The sequence below is a fragment of the Phragmites australis genome, chromosome 17 (assembly GCF_958298935.1).
Source record: "Phragmites australis chromosome 17, lpPhrAust1.1, whole genome shotgun sequence".
Classification (NCBI taxonomy): domain Eukaryota; kingdom Viridiplantae; phylum Streptophyta; class Magnoliopsida; order Poales; family Poaceae; genus Phragmites; species Phragmites australis.
The window spans coordinates 25,386,494-25,403,316 of NC_084937.1; the positions used below are offsets into that span (position 1 = coordinate 25,386,494).

Below are 16,823 nucleotides of genomic sequence, written 5' to 3' on the forward strand. Positions count from 1 at the left end.
TATCATTGTCGGTTCGTAATATCCCGCGCTTGATGAAGTATCAGTGTCAGTTCGTAACTCAGTATCAGTGTCAGCTCTTGATACTATCAGTGTCAGTTTTTAATTCGAACCGACACTGATGGGAGGACTGGACCCAAAATTTTAATTAAATTGGCTGTTGCTCATCCTGATGTTCACTGATTTTTACTAAGTCCCTGCACATTCACCCTCACCTCCAATCTCTCCCCACCACAATACCCCACCTCCCTCCTCCGCGTGCGCGAGGCGACTTCCTGCCCATGCATCACCGGCCTCCTCAGCCCCCTTTGGCCAGTGCCGACTCACCGCCCTACTTCCGCAGCTCCTGTGCCCACATGCCCTTCTCTATGTTGCAAAGTTGGATTTGTTTTTGTTCCCCATTCGATCGTGTTGTGAAATTAATTCCCTTCTCTCTCTCTCTCTCTCTCCCCTTGTTTAGGATTATTGATGGGATTAGATGAGCGGAGCAGGGTCACAGATTCGCTCGCATCGGTGCAAATGTTGTGCAAATGTTTGTGATTATTGATGGGATTCTCCTCGTTTAGGATTACTGTGGGATTGGATTGTGTTGTGCAAATGCTTGTTCTGTGCATCCAATTTATGTGTGTGATAATCGGATTTGGTTTGTGCAAATGTTTGTTTTGTGCATCTGATTTGTGTTTGTAATATACACTGTTGTGAGATGAATGGAATGTAGGTGCATCTAGCTGGCTCGTTTTCGGTAGATTTTTTTTTGGTTCTCTAGAAAACAGCAATACTGTCAACTCATGAAAAAAAGCCGGCACTGATAGTATGAGTATCAATGCCGATTTTTTGTTACGGATCGACATTGATACTCATTATTAGTACCGGTTCATAAATCAGTATTGATAGTCATAAATTATTAGTGCTAGTTCAAAAATTATAATTGATAGTGTTTTTGAGACGGCCCTAATGACTCTTTCTGTAGTAGTGACATTGAATACATCTCTTTCTTTTCTAGGAACTGATAGATCATGAGCGACATACTTGGATTGAGTTCATCTATGGTAGCGACGGAGCCAAGATTTCATCGTTGGGTGCTCCCATTAGATACTATAAATTTTCAAGTCCAATATACAAGAATGAATCTGTCAAAAGTACAATATAAATAGTTGGTAACTACCGTTAGGGCCTTAGGGAATTAATACCTTTGACCTTTCAACGGTTTTGAGTTGATGTCTTGGCGACTGATGAGGCCGAGAGCTAAATTCTTTTACTGCAAATGCTTGGTGAATGAGCAGCAACTTGACTCCGAGCCTCTTCGCTGGCTGATCTAAGCAACAAGTCTAGCCACAACTCGATTCTTCACGGCTGCAACTCCTCCACAGTTTGGTGCATCTAACAAGGCAGCTGCCTCGTCGCCTGCTCGCTCCCCGCTGCGCTCTCGCCTACCCTCCGTCGCTTAGGGTTAATCGGGTACTTAGCTAGAGTATTATATGCTATATAGGGCATCGGTTGTGCTCCATGGGTTTTTTTTTCTCGTTTGTAATAGGCTAAGAAATTTTTGGGTCAAAATCTAGGGTAATTTTGGGTATGCAAAAACTACCCTTTGGTTCCGCTCATAATCTGTAGTACGAAGATATATTAGAGTTGTATTACTTTATTTCTATATTCATATCACAAATATCAACCATAGATCTTGTTATGTATAATTATTAGGGCTCACAAAATTGAAGGTCGGATGTTTTTTTAGCTTTTTTTGGATTTCTCTTTTTTTCTTAGCATTGATCATTCAAAGATCATCGTAGAGCTCAAGTCTCGAATTAGTAATGGTAAGATAAGAAATTACTTTAGCGGTTAGAACTATCCACGGAAACTACTAACATATTTTCTTTTTTCAGACTTTTACTACGTATCTTCAGTGGTCGAGGATGACAAGGGATGGGTCAAATTGTCAAAATATCACCAGTGAATCCATATTTGCTAAAATATTATTGAGCTATGTTAATGACAGGTGAGATGTGGTCTCATATATCATTGGCACACGATGATATTTTTGGTAAAGTGCAATTTCACTAATGGTACAGTGCAATAGAAAGCTCAACGAGGTCAGGGTTCCGTGAACATGTATTCAACGGGCCCACAGAGGCGTCGAAACTGCTGGTCATCTCGAGGGTGTCGAATGGATGATCTCCCATTGGAGAGCAGTTGGGTGGGATTCCAATTTTCAGTTTTATCATCCTGCCATCTGATGTGCATATGTATGTTTTGATCTCTCATAGTTCTCCGCTCAATTTCGTACTACAGAAACGCAGACGCCTCCTACAAAATGTTCAGAACCTTTCTGGATTTCTGGCAAAATCAAGAATGAGGCTTTGCATAACATCTGAACACTATGTTGTGATGCAATAACGTTTTGTATACTCCAAAACTACCGGGAAACATACGGTTCAACATTTCTGTACCTATGAACTGAACATAAGAAAAAATTGTTACAAAACCACTAGTTATCGGTCAAAGAAAGCTAAGACATGAGGCACAATTATGCTGCTGATCTAGTTGTGAGGACCCTGCACTTAAGCACTCTATCTTGTACGTAGAACCCCGGCATCACCATGATCTTCACTTGACAAGGACTCTGCACCTGTTGCCTGTCTAGCAGGATGTCTTCCATGTACATTTGATCAAATGCACGGCCATATTCGATGCGCAGGATCGTCAGCGGCGGGCCGAAGGAGAACGACAGCAGGTGGAGCAGCCAGACGCACTTGGCGGGGACGAAGAAGCACTGCAGCAGCTGCTCGGGCCACGGCCGCGACCACCCCAGCATGGCCACGACGCCGCTCATCTTCCGGTCGCAGAACCGGCTGAAGTCCTCGCTGTAGTACTTGGTGCCCTTCTTCAGTACCTCGTTCCAGCTCAGGTTGCGCAGCGCGACGAACGCGGCGAAGCTCTGCCGGCTGTCCTCCGCGAGGTCGAGGCACCTCGGGGACCCGTTCCGCTGGAACGCGCAGTTCTCGAAGTCCTGGTACATGGCCTGGTTCATGATCGCCTCGAGATGGTACAGCACGGCCTTCGAGCAGTGCTGCTTGCCGCCGGTGAGCGCGAGCTGGTACGGCCGGAGGAGCAGATTCAGCTTGTCGGACAGATCGTCGTCCGCTTCTTCCTCCACCTGCTGGATCAGCGCCTTGCAGAGCTGCTTCACCGAGAGCCGGGCCTCCGACGCGATCTGCAAAAACCCTTCCACCATTACGTCGTGGCTGACCGGCATCGGGAGCTCTCGGTTTGCGTCGATTGATCTCGTCGATCTCCGGGAGACGGACGGCGAGTTGGTCGCTTGCCGCAGTGCCTTCTTGAGCTCCGAGCAGTACGCTTCCAAGCTCACCAGCTTGGTGGCCAGCTCACCCAGCGACGACCTCACCTCGGCAGCTTCGCGCAGCGCGGCGTCCCGGTGCGCGTTGGCCTCAGCGAGCTCTTTCTTGAGGGAGTCGAGAGACAGCGCCCCCCATTCCGTCAGAAGCCGCGACATGTTCTCGCACTCGATGGCGGCCGGCGACATCATCTCCGGCGGCTTGGCTTTCTTCCTCGACTTGGGGAAGATCCAGGAAAGGATCTGCGGCCCTCTGTGCTTCGTCCGGGAGTGCACCGACGGCGGTGGCACCGTGCTGCTGCTGATCTTGGCCGGCCGGAATGTGTTGTTACACGTCGCCGGCGGCAGCTTGAGCTCCGACGTGTAGGCCGCCGCCCGACCGGCGGACGGGAGGAAACGGTCGGTCGACTGCGCCCAGTGCAGGAAGGCTGGGTGGATCTTGTACACCGCGCCTCTGTTCCGGAGACGGTGGTCGTTGGAGGAAGGGAAGAGGACCTCGCTGTTCGAGGAAGAGAAGGCTTTGAGGCCATCGTAGTTTGACAAGGCAGCGTCGCTGCTGCCGGGGTCCAGGGCGATGCCGGCCCAGTTCTCCGACCAGCTCCTGTCGTCCTGGCAAATGTGGTTCAGTCCAGCCACGGCCACGTGCTCCTCGCCATCGTAGGCCTGGCCGAACATGTCAACCGAGCAAGAAACGCCATTGTCAGGGGACGAATCGAAGCATCACGCAAATGATAATTCAGTGAAGTGCGTTCACCGGCGTAAACACGGGGTACTCCTCGTCCGCCATCCTGGAGCGCGCAGGAGACGCTGCCGGCGGGAGGCGGATGACGGCCGGGCTGCGGCTGGCGCGGGCATTGGGCGCGCCGTGCTGGAGGAGGGCGGCGTGGAGCTGGCGCAGCTCGACGGACTTGGCGATGGCGTCCTGGACATCCTGCCGCGTGGCCGGGGCGGGGGACGGCGCCGCTGGGTCGAAGGCTTCGGCGGCGGCCATGGCCGTGGCGACGGTGGCGAGTGTCGGGTCAAAGGCTGCGCCTTTGGCTCCAAAGCAGCTGCTGCTGCAGGGCGAGCGAGTTCTTGTGATTCTGGAAACGTAGTGGGAGGCGGAGGCACGGGTGAGTGAGGAGAAGGAATGGAGGAATAGTAGCAGGGAGTTCTTGGGAGAGATGTTATTGTAGAGAGGTAGGTGAAGTGGTGGAGGGAACATCACATTTCAAGAGAATGACCGTGCCTGCCCAGCAGCATCTTCTGAGCACTTTTAAACCTCTTTTTTCTTGAGAGAGAACACTTATTTTTGACTGGTGATGGTAATTCTTGTACGAAACACACAAAAAAATCATCTGAATCTCTAGAAGTTGAACTTTTATATATATAAATTTCGTTGTTACCGTCTCAGTTTCAGTCACTTTTACTTCAGCAAATTTGATGGTACATTTTTTTCTAAAAAATTATAGATACTTAAAACTTTTATATTATTATATTTATCATTAAAAAAACTTTACTAGTAAGTATCTATAAATTCTTTTTTTAAAAAAATACTTAGTTAAATTTGCTACAGTAAAAGACAATGACAAGTAAGACGGGCAACGGGTTGAGGCAGGTCGGGTCTCCGCGGGTTTTAGACGTCGGGGGTGGGTGTAGAATTTGCCCCGTGGGAATCACGGGTCAAGGACCCGATAAATATTTAGGTTGGGTGCAAAAGCGGTTTTTCATCTGTGGATGTCTGCGAGCACCCGATAACAAATCACAATGTCGGCCCAGCTGCTCAAACCGACCCATTCGGCCTAGTCGCCACCCCACTCCATAACCCTAGCATGTGCCTTGCTCCTGGCTCCCGTCGTTGCTCCCACCTACAGCCACCGCTCACACCCGCCGCCGCCGTCGCTCCTGCCTGCTCGCCGTCGCCGCTCCCTCTCGCTCGCCGCTGAATCGCTGCCCGTGATCGTCGGGTTCGGGACCAGAAGTGAATTCTCACCCGAAGTTTTAGGGTCGGTTAGGTTTTTGCGTATTGGGTTTCGGGTCTAGTATGTTCTCGCTGCACTGGCTTTGACCCGCTCTGTTGCCAAGTCTAGTGACAAGTAAACTAAAATAGAGATTACAAGATAACCTTAGATTTAGTCTAGTATTTTCACAATTTTTGGAGTAGTTGGCAGTGGGGGTGGGCCAAATACTAGTCGTTCTCTCTCTTCCCCACTGGTTATGAAATGAGCAGAATTAATGAAACTGCTGTAGTGATGCCCTGCAGGCTTTCCTGCTCTGCTGCCTCCCTGGTCTGTTTTGCAGATGCAGGGCATCGTCCAATTATAGCTCTCGACATCAGATTAAATTTTATTTTTTGTTAAAAAAAGTTTGTATTTGAGTTAAATCCCGAAGATTCATATAGCATTCCCCGTCACCGGAACGATAAATCATAAACGAGTCCCTGGAAATTGCCATTACCTGCCATACTACGTAGTCTAGCCATTTTTCAGAAAGAAAAAAGGTGATAGGACGAAAACATTCTTATTGTTCCTAATCAGCCGGAGAATTCCAAAGTTCTCCCTTTCTTGATTATCTAATGGAGGTGACGATCTCTAGAAGCATGCTCTTCCTGACGTTGTCTTGAGCCTAGTGATCAGTGAAAAAGTTGATTGCAAAAAGTTAACAAGATCCCAAGCCCAAGTCAGCAAGTTGAATTAGAACCTGGGAACAAGGTCAGTGCATATAGATGCAAAGCTCAAGGTCCTAGCGCTATGGCCAATCCGAAAATTCTGAGCACTAGACTACATTATCAACAAGCAAAAGATTTGGGAGAAATGTTTTGGCCAAAGACAACACAACCAACAAAAAGGTGATCTACCCTTTCTTTTCTCTATTACACCCTTGAGAGCTTTTCCAACGGAAGAACAGGATGGGACATCTCATTGTCAAGCCACAGCCCACAGGGCATGGCCACTAGCGACTAGCCTGGTGAAACCTAGAGAACCTGAGTCAATCACTTTGAGCATATCTTTGGAAATGTGATTCTACATTTAGTTTTAGATACATTTATTTATGTTTGTTTGATATGTGTGCTTTACAAAAATTGTTAAAAGATTCGTATACGTATACCATGTTAAAATATTTACACTTACAAAAATACGTGCAAAAAAGGTTTGTACTTTTCACTGTTTGGTGCACAAAGATAAGCCTAAAGGGACTAAACCAAACACCTTTGAGGGTATCTTCCCCCTTTAAACGCTGATGTGAATTTTTTTCCTTGTCTTGTGTCCCATTTGCTCTTTTTTAAAAGGTATGTGCAAAGAGGCCAGTGAGCAAGAGAACGAAACCAGGTAGGCAACCCCAAGGATGCCTTTGTCTTGGCACAAAGCATGGAACAAAACAACAGCTTGGACAGCAGGATGAGGATTGTTGTTCAGGCCTAGAATGTTAATTTTGTCTGGATTGTTGTTCAGGACAAATGGTGTATATTAGAAGGTGGCTTAGCCCTTAAATTGAGCGTGTCAACAGACGCATGTGAACTCCTAGTCCTTTCTGTCTACCGTGGGTTAGGCTATGTTGTTAACCTGCTCCTCCCTTCAATCATCAGTGTTGCTGCAGCAGAAACTCCAACTGCTAAGCAAGAAAAAAAATGAGCATCCGTATTGCAGAAAAGAAGGTAGAAACCAAGTGCCGAGTGGTCTGTCATTGCAACAGAAATCTGTAAGACCAGTGATAATCCAGAGCCACGAAGTAAGGTGCCCAACTGCCCACCCTCAAATTCTTCCTCCTCCCATCCTCCTTTTCTTTTCTTCTCTATTCTCCTCTCTTCTCCTCTTATTCTTCTTTATCCTCTTTCTCTTCTTCTTCCACCATACCCAAAACCTCGTTGTAACCTATAACACTGCAAGAAATGGTACTAACATGACGAGTGAGCGGACAGTGACCGCCTGTTTGGAGCGCATGAATTTCACAGAAATTGGGCAGGAATCATGTCGATCTCGCGGGAATCCTACGAAATTCCCGCGTTCCAGCGCTCAGCAAGCAACTCTCGCACGGGAGGAGGAGAAAGCTTCCCGGGTTGACGGCTTACCGCCCGAGTGGCGCGAACTGTCCTGTCCACCCTTTCGCTGCAGACCTGCTCTGCACACGGTGATACTGTGCCCGCGGTGAACTGTCCTGTCGAGGAAAGCTGCAAACGGCTGCGTTGTGTGGCACACGAACCAGGACCGTCGAGTAGCAGGGACAGGATGCGCACTCGTATAGGGCCTTTAAATAATTGGGATCATAAAAATCCTAATTAACTTACTTAAGTATTTAATTAATCAGAGGGAAAAAAGCTAGCAAAACCGTTATTACATGTAGAATTTTATTAACTATTTTTGTGACTATTGTATCTGCGGAAAGAAGTTTTTCTAAACTCGAGTGGTTAAAGTCTTACTTGCGTTCTACTACGATATAAGAAAGACTTAATAGATTGATCACAATATCATTTAAAAATGATGTCTTAGAGAAGATTAAATATAAAGATATAATTGAAGATTTTATTTTAAAAAATACTAAAAATATGATGTTTTTCAGTAGAATATGAGGTTAGTTTATTGTTTTAGTACTATTTTACTCTTTTACATTAATATATGATATATTCCTAAATATTGTAAGAAATAATATGTATTAAAGTTATATAATTAAGTGAAAATATGTTTTGGTTATATCAATTTTCCAATTTTAAAATCCTATTTTGCATTTCACATAGAGACCTCAAATTCGTAGAGACGGCCCGGACACGAACGAACACAGGCATCGCCGCATCAGACAGATCACAGCACCAGCTCGATGAATCGGTCAGGACGGTGGTGGTGCTGGCTTCTTTTCCGTGGCGCCTTCCGCGTCGCGGCTGGCCCAGCGAGTGCATGCAGATGCAGCAGCGACGCATAACACTGGCAGGAAGTTGCTGAGCAATTGATGCCAAAAGAAACCGGCCAAGATGTCTGTCTTTTGCTGCCATATATTCTCGGCGAAGTCTCCCAGGACTTTTAACCGATACTTAGCTAAGTTACTAAGAAAAATATAAATATTAGATACGATAATATTAACTATAAATTTAAGATATATGAATATAGATGTGTTATGAGAGTTTTGTCCAATAAATACGTTAGAAACGGTATCTATAAATGGATTCGAAAAATAGGAGGTTATCTGATAATTTTTCTCATAATTTTTTTAATTTATTATCATTAGTAAAACCAGTTTTATATCCGTAGCCGAATACAAGACAGGAATGATGGAGAAAAAATGGTTAAATTATTTGAATTTTAGGGATTTTTATTAAATGAGAGAAGAGTAGGGAAAGAAATAACCCAGGAAATAACTCGTGTTTTATATAATAGAAGATTTTTTATTATATTTTTTATAAAATATAATAAAATTATGAAAGATTAGGCTTTTGTTATATGGACCTTTTTATAAAAATAAATACAATATATGTTTATGGAATTATGAAATTACTAGGCGGATGCAGGGTTCAAAAATTCATCGATAACCGATCAAAATGTGCGATAATCTGGTATCTAGGTCCGGCTCGGTTTCAGAAACCGAACAGTAACCGAATTTGAATTCAAAAAATTTGAAAAAAATAAAAAACATTCTAAAATATCATAAAAACATTCTAAAAAAAACTAGACACAATTCTAAGACATTCTGTGAAAAAAATTCAAAAATAATGTCGTTTGTATTATATTCTATAGGGAGGAAGTTTGAGAAAAATAAAAAATAAAGCGTGCGGCTCAGTTATTAACTCATGTTAAAGAAAAGTTTAACATGCAAAAACATATTTTTTTGTGTGGAACGTATCTTAAGAGGATCTTTAAAATTCATTTCATTTTATTTAGAGTTTTATTAATTTCTCTATAATTTTTATAAAGTTCACAAGCATAAAATGAATACGTTAAGAAACAGCATAGTAATTAAATTTTTCATGTCTACTATTATTTTTTTTCTACGTAAATCATAAATAAACTAATAAAAGTGGTTTCACTAATTTTTGAGGTGTGATGGATCAGTTATGAATTAATCTAGTCACAATACATTTACACAATCCTGCATATTACAATAACTAATTCATGAGTTCATGTATTTTTAAAAGGCATAGGATTATGTAAGAAGACTAGCAAAATTAGTTTCATGATTTTTTATTAGTAAAGAGTAAACTATGCATTTAACCTGGTTTAACAAATACATTTTCTCACAGAAAATTTTGAACTTTTTTATGAATATAAATACTTTTATCATGTAGATCATGTTACAAGAAAACCAACAAAATTTATTTCACTTGATTTGAAGCTCAGATGAATTAGTTATTGATTTTACAAGATTGAGATAATTTTTAATTTTTTTTAACTTCACTAAAAATTGAGAAAATCACTCGATAAATCGAGAAAACAGAGCGGTTACCGACAATGCGTAAAATTCGATAGAATCGTTCGATAAATCGAGAAAATCGCTCGGTAACTGGTTCAATTCGACCGGTTACCGAGAGGTCAATTTCATAAATTTTTTTCTAAATTTTAAATTTTATCAAACAAATTTTGTCTGAATTTTATTTAAATTTTTAGCGGTTATCGTGGTTATAGCAAATTTTTTAACTGCTGGAGCTCGGTAAAAATTGAACCATGCCGCGGATGAGTACTAGGCCACTGTTGTGCAATGCAAGGCCTCGGCTTTTGTTCCATGGACCTTTGCTTTTCCTCGATTCCACGGTCCACACAGTATCTACCTTCTTCCTCTTTCTTTGCTGTGATTGCGTGGGATAGGAATCCTCGGTATATGATCTACAGTGATCCACAGTAGTTGCAAATTTCGGTCCTTTCAAATCAAACGCTAGTGTCATGTCTTAATTTCTTAATTATATCATTAAATATAATCATATATCATAAACAATATAAACATCTTGAATTTGCTTGTTAATTAAAATAGTGGTTTGATAATGGTTTTGTATTTTTAAAATACCCGATGTTAGAATTTCATTTAGTTAAGTCTCGCTTAGAAATTATAATCGCTGCTCATGTTTTTTTATAAAAATTTGCAGCTAAAATTAGCTTCTCTCTAACGAGTGAGACCCCCTGGCCGGCCCCACCCTCTTCTCCCTCTCCCACTCGGCTCCACCAGCAGCACCATCTCTCTCTCACTCCTCTCACTCCCAACCAGCCACAAGAGCAACAGAGCTACTGCCCCCTCCCTCTTTCCCTCTCAAACTCTCTCTTTTCTCCTCAAGGATCTGCCCTAAGTAAGCTAAAGTAAGGTAGGCATTTCCCACCTCCTTAGCTCTCTATCCATCCAAAAATTCTCACAATTTGCAAATCGGTTTTGTCATCTCTCTGTCCTACAATTTCAGCAGTCCGTTTGTTGCTTCTCCGAGCTTCTCCTGTTGATTTTTTCTCCAATCGAAGGCCACCACCCTCCAACAAGACCTTGGGTAAATTAGGTCTAGAATCCATACATTAGTGCCAATACATCCTTATGTGGATTAAACTTTAACATGCAAGTCGAATTAGTCAAAGAATCGTCGAAAAACTTGTGTTTTGTTACAACCCGGAGGTTCTAGGTTAATCCAAGCAATTTTTAACAGAGGACCTCCACCCAGAGGTTCACCCGGAAGATCCGGTACTCAAAGGTTCCGAGTTCAACCTGGACCCCTCGGATTCTACTGTTTATCACGCTTTTTTTCCTTTTTATTAATTTTGCTGATTGTTTGTATATTTCGTAGTTAATTCATATGAACTCCAAAAATCATAAAACCGATTGAGTTAGCTTCGTATGAGGATGAACTATATGTACAAAATATTGTAACCCAATAAAATGTCTTTTAATAAATAAATAAATAAATAATTACTTAATTATATTTTAGCTTAATTAGATCATAGTTAATTAATATCATGTCCTAAAAATATGAAACCACTTGAACAATCCATGTTATGATCAGTGCTATCTAAGAAAATTATATTTTGGTATGAAAATTTTGTTTAAATTGTGAAGCTCATTTAATCTTGATAGGTAGCTTAATTATGGTCTTTTTTAACATACCTATCGAGGGTAAATCCCTGACAGTGATTTCGTGGTGTATCGGATGATGGGTGCGTGATCTTTGTTTGGAAAGCATACGTTGGATCCGGCTGTGTGTGTAGCACAAGAATACCGGTGTTTATCCCGGTTCAGGCTCCCCTTAGGGTAATAGTCCTACATCCTGTGTAATCTTCTTTATATGGTCTAAGCCAGTTACCCATGCTCTTCTTACCCAGTCCTTTCCTTGTTGAGCCCCGAAAAGAACCCTCCTCAACAAGTCTGGTACTCTTCACTTTATATATCAAAGGGAGAGAGTACTTACACATGAACCGAGACATAGACTCAGGCCTAGCCCGAGCTACTCACCTAGATCTATCATTACTAGAAGCGAACGTATCCCATTTGCTCTACGTCGCCACAGAGCCTGTCCCATTACTCCACTGCCTGCGTCATCCCGGTCGTCTGAACTGTCCTATTCCATCCCCACGCGTCGCCTGTGCACCTGCAAAAGAACTTCTGTCACGCTTGTCAGGCCATCCCGTAGTGATTAATGCTACGGGACGGGTCACGACCGCTCTGCGCCGACCACGCCGTGGATGACCGAAAGGGGGACCTGGGGAAGGGAACTACTCAAATGAAAAAGCATTTATTGTGATTAGACTGCTAGGGCACAGACCTACCCTGCGACCAGAGGAGACTGGTTGCGGGGTTTGCTCCTGCGACCTGGGGACTGGTCGCGGAACCCGGTCAGAGTGTCGGGTTACGTGGTCACTGACTGGCCGCGCAGTTGTCGACTGGTCGTGCGGGAAGACTGTGGTTCCGGAAAAAACGTGGCTTACGGTATCTATTGATATCATACTGGCGAGGGTCCGCCCACCAAGGACCCCACTATTCTTTACATTGATAATTCCTTAAATAAATATTTTATACCATGAGCTTTCATACTTCAATTCATATGATTCTTGTTGCCTCATATTCTTTACTCAGTACCTCATATCCTATTCAACTTTTATGCCATTTGGTGTATGTATCATAGCATTTCGTCACATTAATTATGAAGCATTGTTATTTCTTTTAGCAATCGATGAACCAGAGAGCAAAGGGGTATTCTTGAGGTGGAATCTGCTTGTGATATTGTGTGTGAATCACTTGAGCAAGGCAAGCATCTAAGCATGTTGCACCTATTACTTTGGATCATATGCTTTCTTTAATTTTATAAAGTATGCTATATGTATATTACGCATGATAGTTAGTTGAGGTCGGGATTTTGAAAGTAAATCCTAATTGTTGCATTACCCTTCCTTGGTATTGTTATCCTTTGATCTATTATAATCCGGGGAATAATACTTAATGGTCTAACTTAAAATGAATGTGTTATGCTTAGCAAGGCTTAGGTCATCTGTAGAAGTCGAACAATGGTTTGACCATCGTTCGTGAGCTTATGGCTTACTTTTTTTATAAATACAATGATGATGATGGGATATGTAAGGGAGGATGAGACGAGATTCGGGCGGGTAATAGGTATGGCTTGAGAAGGGAGTCTCAGACGCTATAGGCTCGCTTGAATCGATTAAGCATCATCCGTTATTGTAGTTAGCTTTAACACTTTCCGTACTTACCACATGTCGATATAATGGTAGATAAGCTGAATACCTTTTGTAGTTGTGACATTTTAGCTTATTGGCCTATGGTGTCGTGGGTGTAATAGGTTTGTAGAGGTAATATCATATAGTTGTTATGGGCATAATACGCTTATAGAGGTATGCCCTTGCTTGTTGCTTCAGGGGACTGATCGAGCAAGACTATGTCCTATCTATCTACACCTCTCCAAACACAATATCTTGAGTACCCGTTGCTCAGAGAATAGTTCTAGCTACATTATCACCTTTAGGCGTAAATAGGATGCTCCGGGATTAGCCCTAGTGGACCTCCACACCTATATGTGTTCAATTCAGTGGCATTCGATTAATTTTATCGAAATCCAATGGAGCAACCACACCGAAGATGAAGCGATGTGGGAGCGGGAAGATAAAATCCGCTCCGAGTATCCCGAACTCTTTGAGAGTTTGTAAAAGTCGTTGTAATATTACACGTTTGGAATGTCTAGCATGTATGTGTTCACCGCCATGTTGAGTGGAAGTCAAGTCTTAAAGAGTTGTGTTTCGAAGTCGATCCAACTCGAAGCGGGATGAGCTTATTTTTGCTCTCTGCTGGCTCCCGGTCTGACCAGTGCTCCTGCCAGTCTGACTGTTGGTAGGCAGTCTGACCATAAAATGACTTGCGATCTAACAGTGGAACACGGGGTCCAACCAAGCCGCGATCTGACCGAGACTATCTCAGTTTGACCGCTAGTTCACAGAGGGTCCGCTATCTATCTTTTCATTCCTTCAACGATGTCCGATGTAATTCTTTTCTAGTAGTGGGAGAATTCTTTCTGTTTCATCTCTGTCACCTTCGCCCTATGTTTGTTGAATCTCAGGACGAGATTATTCTTAAGGGGGAAGGTTTGTCACGTCCCAAAATACTAATTACATAATTAGGCATGCATAATCATCGTCGCATGTGCTTCCCTAAGTTTTCCCCCTCTTCTCCCTCGCCGGAGACCCATTCATCGACCGCAAAGCTTCACCACCACTCCGGGAGCCAATCGCCAATCCGCGAATCGGAGCCTCCCCGAAGCATTCCAATCCAATATAAAGCTTGCATACGCTGAGGTGAGCTATCCCCTTCCGTCTCCCCATTATTTCCGAGCTTGATTCGACCCTCGTGTCATTTAGGCCTAAGTTTAACCTAGCCTAGATCCAATCCATGGGGCATTTTGAGTTTAGCTCGGTGAATGATGTCCAAATCACTTTAGAAACACTCCACTAGTCCCATAGAGCATTTTGGTACCCTTTGTTGTCGAAGGTCTCGCCAGAATCCTCGCTGGCAACCCCAAAAAGGTGCAGCCGGCAAGGTCTAGCGGTTTGACCACCACTAGGGCCAGTCTGACCACCAGTTTGGGACTGAAGAATCCAAGTTGAAAACTTATATGGGAGTATGACCGTCACTTGGGTCGTTCTGACTGTTGGTGGATGGTCTAACTGTCACCACACCTATGGTCAAACAGCCAGAGGCCAAAACTCTCTGCTGGCCGCCGGTCTGACCGCCACCCCGAGGCCAGTCTCATCTCCAGCCTATGAAGGCTAAGGTGAGATTAGGTTAGCTTATCCAGGGTTTCAAACTTCGAAACCCTAATCCTTTAGCAATCCTTTGCAGATGTTTTTGAGTCGTAGCGCTCTACTATTACTTGAGCATGCAAATTGCATCCTTTTTGCATTGTTCGTTTATTTATGCATTGCACCCGTGTTTCTTTTAGAGAGTGTTGATATGACAGTTTAAGCAAGTGAAGACGACATCGGTCTACCGCACTTTTGTGAGTTCTGTACAGGTAGTATCAGGCAACCGACAGAGTAGCAAGGCAAGTATCTAAGCATATTGCACCCTTTGTTCAATTGAATGAAGTCTAAAATTGATAAATTATGCTTGTGTATGTCACATGTTTAGCGAGTCAAGTGTCGGGCTTATTCGGGTAGAACCTATGTTGAATTGCATATCCTCTACCTTGAGTTGTTGATTATCCTCATCCTTGTCGCCTCGGTAATGTTATTGATGTATAGCTTAAGAGTTGTTCGATATGCTTAGCAATACATAGGTCCTCGGTAGAAGTCGAGCGACGGCGATACCGTTGTTCGCGAGCATAGTACTCACTTTTGGTTTATGAATATATTTATGATGTTGAGATGGTTGGATGAGTGGTGAGTATGAGGCGAAATGTGGACAGTGTTAGAGGGTGTTTTCTGCTCAGGAGGGTCCTCGGGGCAGTTTGGGAGAGGAACCCAGACATCAAAGACCGTTTTGCATTGTTTAAGCACCAACCATTGGCCACCGTTGGCTTTAAAACTTACCGTACTCACCACATGTTGATCTAATGGTAAGGCGAGCCAAATACTTTTGTAGCTATGATCATTTGGGACTAAACATTGACGGTGTGAGCAGGCGGGCTTGTAAGGGTATCTAGTTTGCTCCGAGAGTAGTTCTAGATATCCCCACACCGAGCGATGCACGATCCAAATAGTTGGGGTTTATTGGGAAAGATTAACATGAGTGCCCCTTGTGTGCACTTTAGCGGGTGGCACAAGCCGAATGGTTCTCGTGTCGTGTGGGTAAAGGAGTATCCCCTGCATGGTGTAAAAATAGTTTGAACTGTCGCGTTTTCGGTCATGAGCATGCCTTTTGTCCATGTGCACCATCGTAGAGTCACGAGTTGTGGATTGTGGTTGGATATGTTGGTCATGGTGGAGATGGTTCGTGTTACATATATGTTCATGATGATTCCAGTTACATTTATGTATAGTTGATTATTGTAGGGTTTTTTTTTTTGTTATTGGTTATGTTTAGATGCTCACACATATGTGTCTCGGTTGCAGGCACATATGTTTTAATCAACCTTGTGGCATTTTTCCTTGCTAATGGTTCATTGCATAATCCTTGGAGTCGGGTTATTTATATATACCCTATATATATTAAATCTTACGAGTACCTTCGTACTCAGCTGCTCTACAGGTTTTGCAGATGAGAAAGATGCGGTGTTTGGCTACTTTACGCCTGCCGATGCTAGCGGCAGCAATGAATAGGAAACTACTCAGAGGTCGCGCTTTTGGGATGAAGCCTAAGGGTATATGGCTTCACCCATCTTTTGCTATCTTTAGCTTTTGTTTTCGCTGCGTAGTTTCTATTTTGGCTAGGAGTTGATCAATTTTAATATTATCCTAGATCTTTTTGGTTGTAAATTGTTAAACTTGTAAATGGATAAGAACTTGTAATATGATTTAATTACTCACTCTTTATTAAGTTTGATTATAATTGCTTATGTTGGAAAGGCATGCGTTCCGATCTTGGGCACAAACACGTGTCGGGACTACCGAGATGATATTCTGATTAATCATCGAGGTTGTGATTATGAATAATAATCCTGCTGATGATTAATTAGAATAATGTTGGACGGTTCTTCACACAGGCATTGGGTGAACCTAAACATCGGCGGACCGCAGCAGTGAGTCGAAGGGTGTAAAAGCTTAGCTAAGGCGATCATAGAAATATTTCCACCGCTTTGAGCAGCTCCGCCCGACAGGCTGGTCAATGAAATGTTTCACATCACACAGAAGCCAGCCAATTGGGTCTCACTCGGCTAACCTAGGACTAATGCATGGCTAAGTGGTGGTAGGACCGACACACCTCGAAGATCACCCTACAAGTTCCCTCACTCGACTGTAAATCCCAGCTCACACTCGACCACCGCTTCCTAGATACGCCGGTCAACGAAATCTTCAATAAGTGTTGTCAGGGGTTCAAGGGCGAGCAGGTGGGTCGGCCAGTTCTGGTCGCGCCACTTCCAGACGGCACTAGTCGTGGGCGT

General features: G+C 43.4%; 1 protein-coding gene across 1 annotated transcript; it reads right to left on the minus strand.

Annotated features, from left to right (window-relative positions):
• Positions 1–2,421: 2,421 nt before the first annotated feature.
• LOC133897475 (IRK-interacting protein-like) lies at positions 2,422–4,557 on the minus strand. Its single transcript, XM_062338207.1, has 2 exons — positions 4,104–4,557; positions 2,422–4,012 (listed from the first exon to the last, which is right to left on the minus strand). Exons 1-2 carry the CDS (start codon positions 4,551–4,553, stop codon positions 2,522–2,524), a joined length of 1,941 nt encoding a protein of 646 aa, XP_062194191.1. The 5' UTR covers positions 4,554–4,557; the 3' UTR covers positions 2,422–2,521.
• Between the last annotated feature and the right edge of the window lie 12,266 nt (positions 4,558–16,823).

Bases quoted from the DNA above. Each gene is read 5' to 3' on its own strand.
- LOC133897475 (XM_062338207.1), bottom strand. From the start codon at position 4,553: ATGTTCCCTCCACCACTTCACCTACCTCTCTACAATAACATCTCTCCC. The intron at 4,013-4,103 runs GTGAACGCACTT...ATGTTCGGCCAG, and splicing joins AGTACCCCGTGTTTACGCCG to GCCTACGATGGCGAGGAGCA.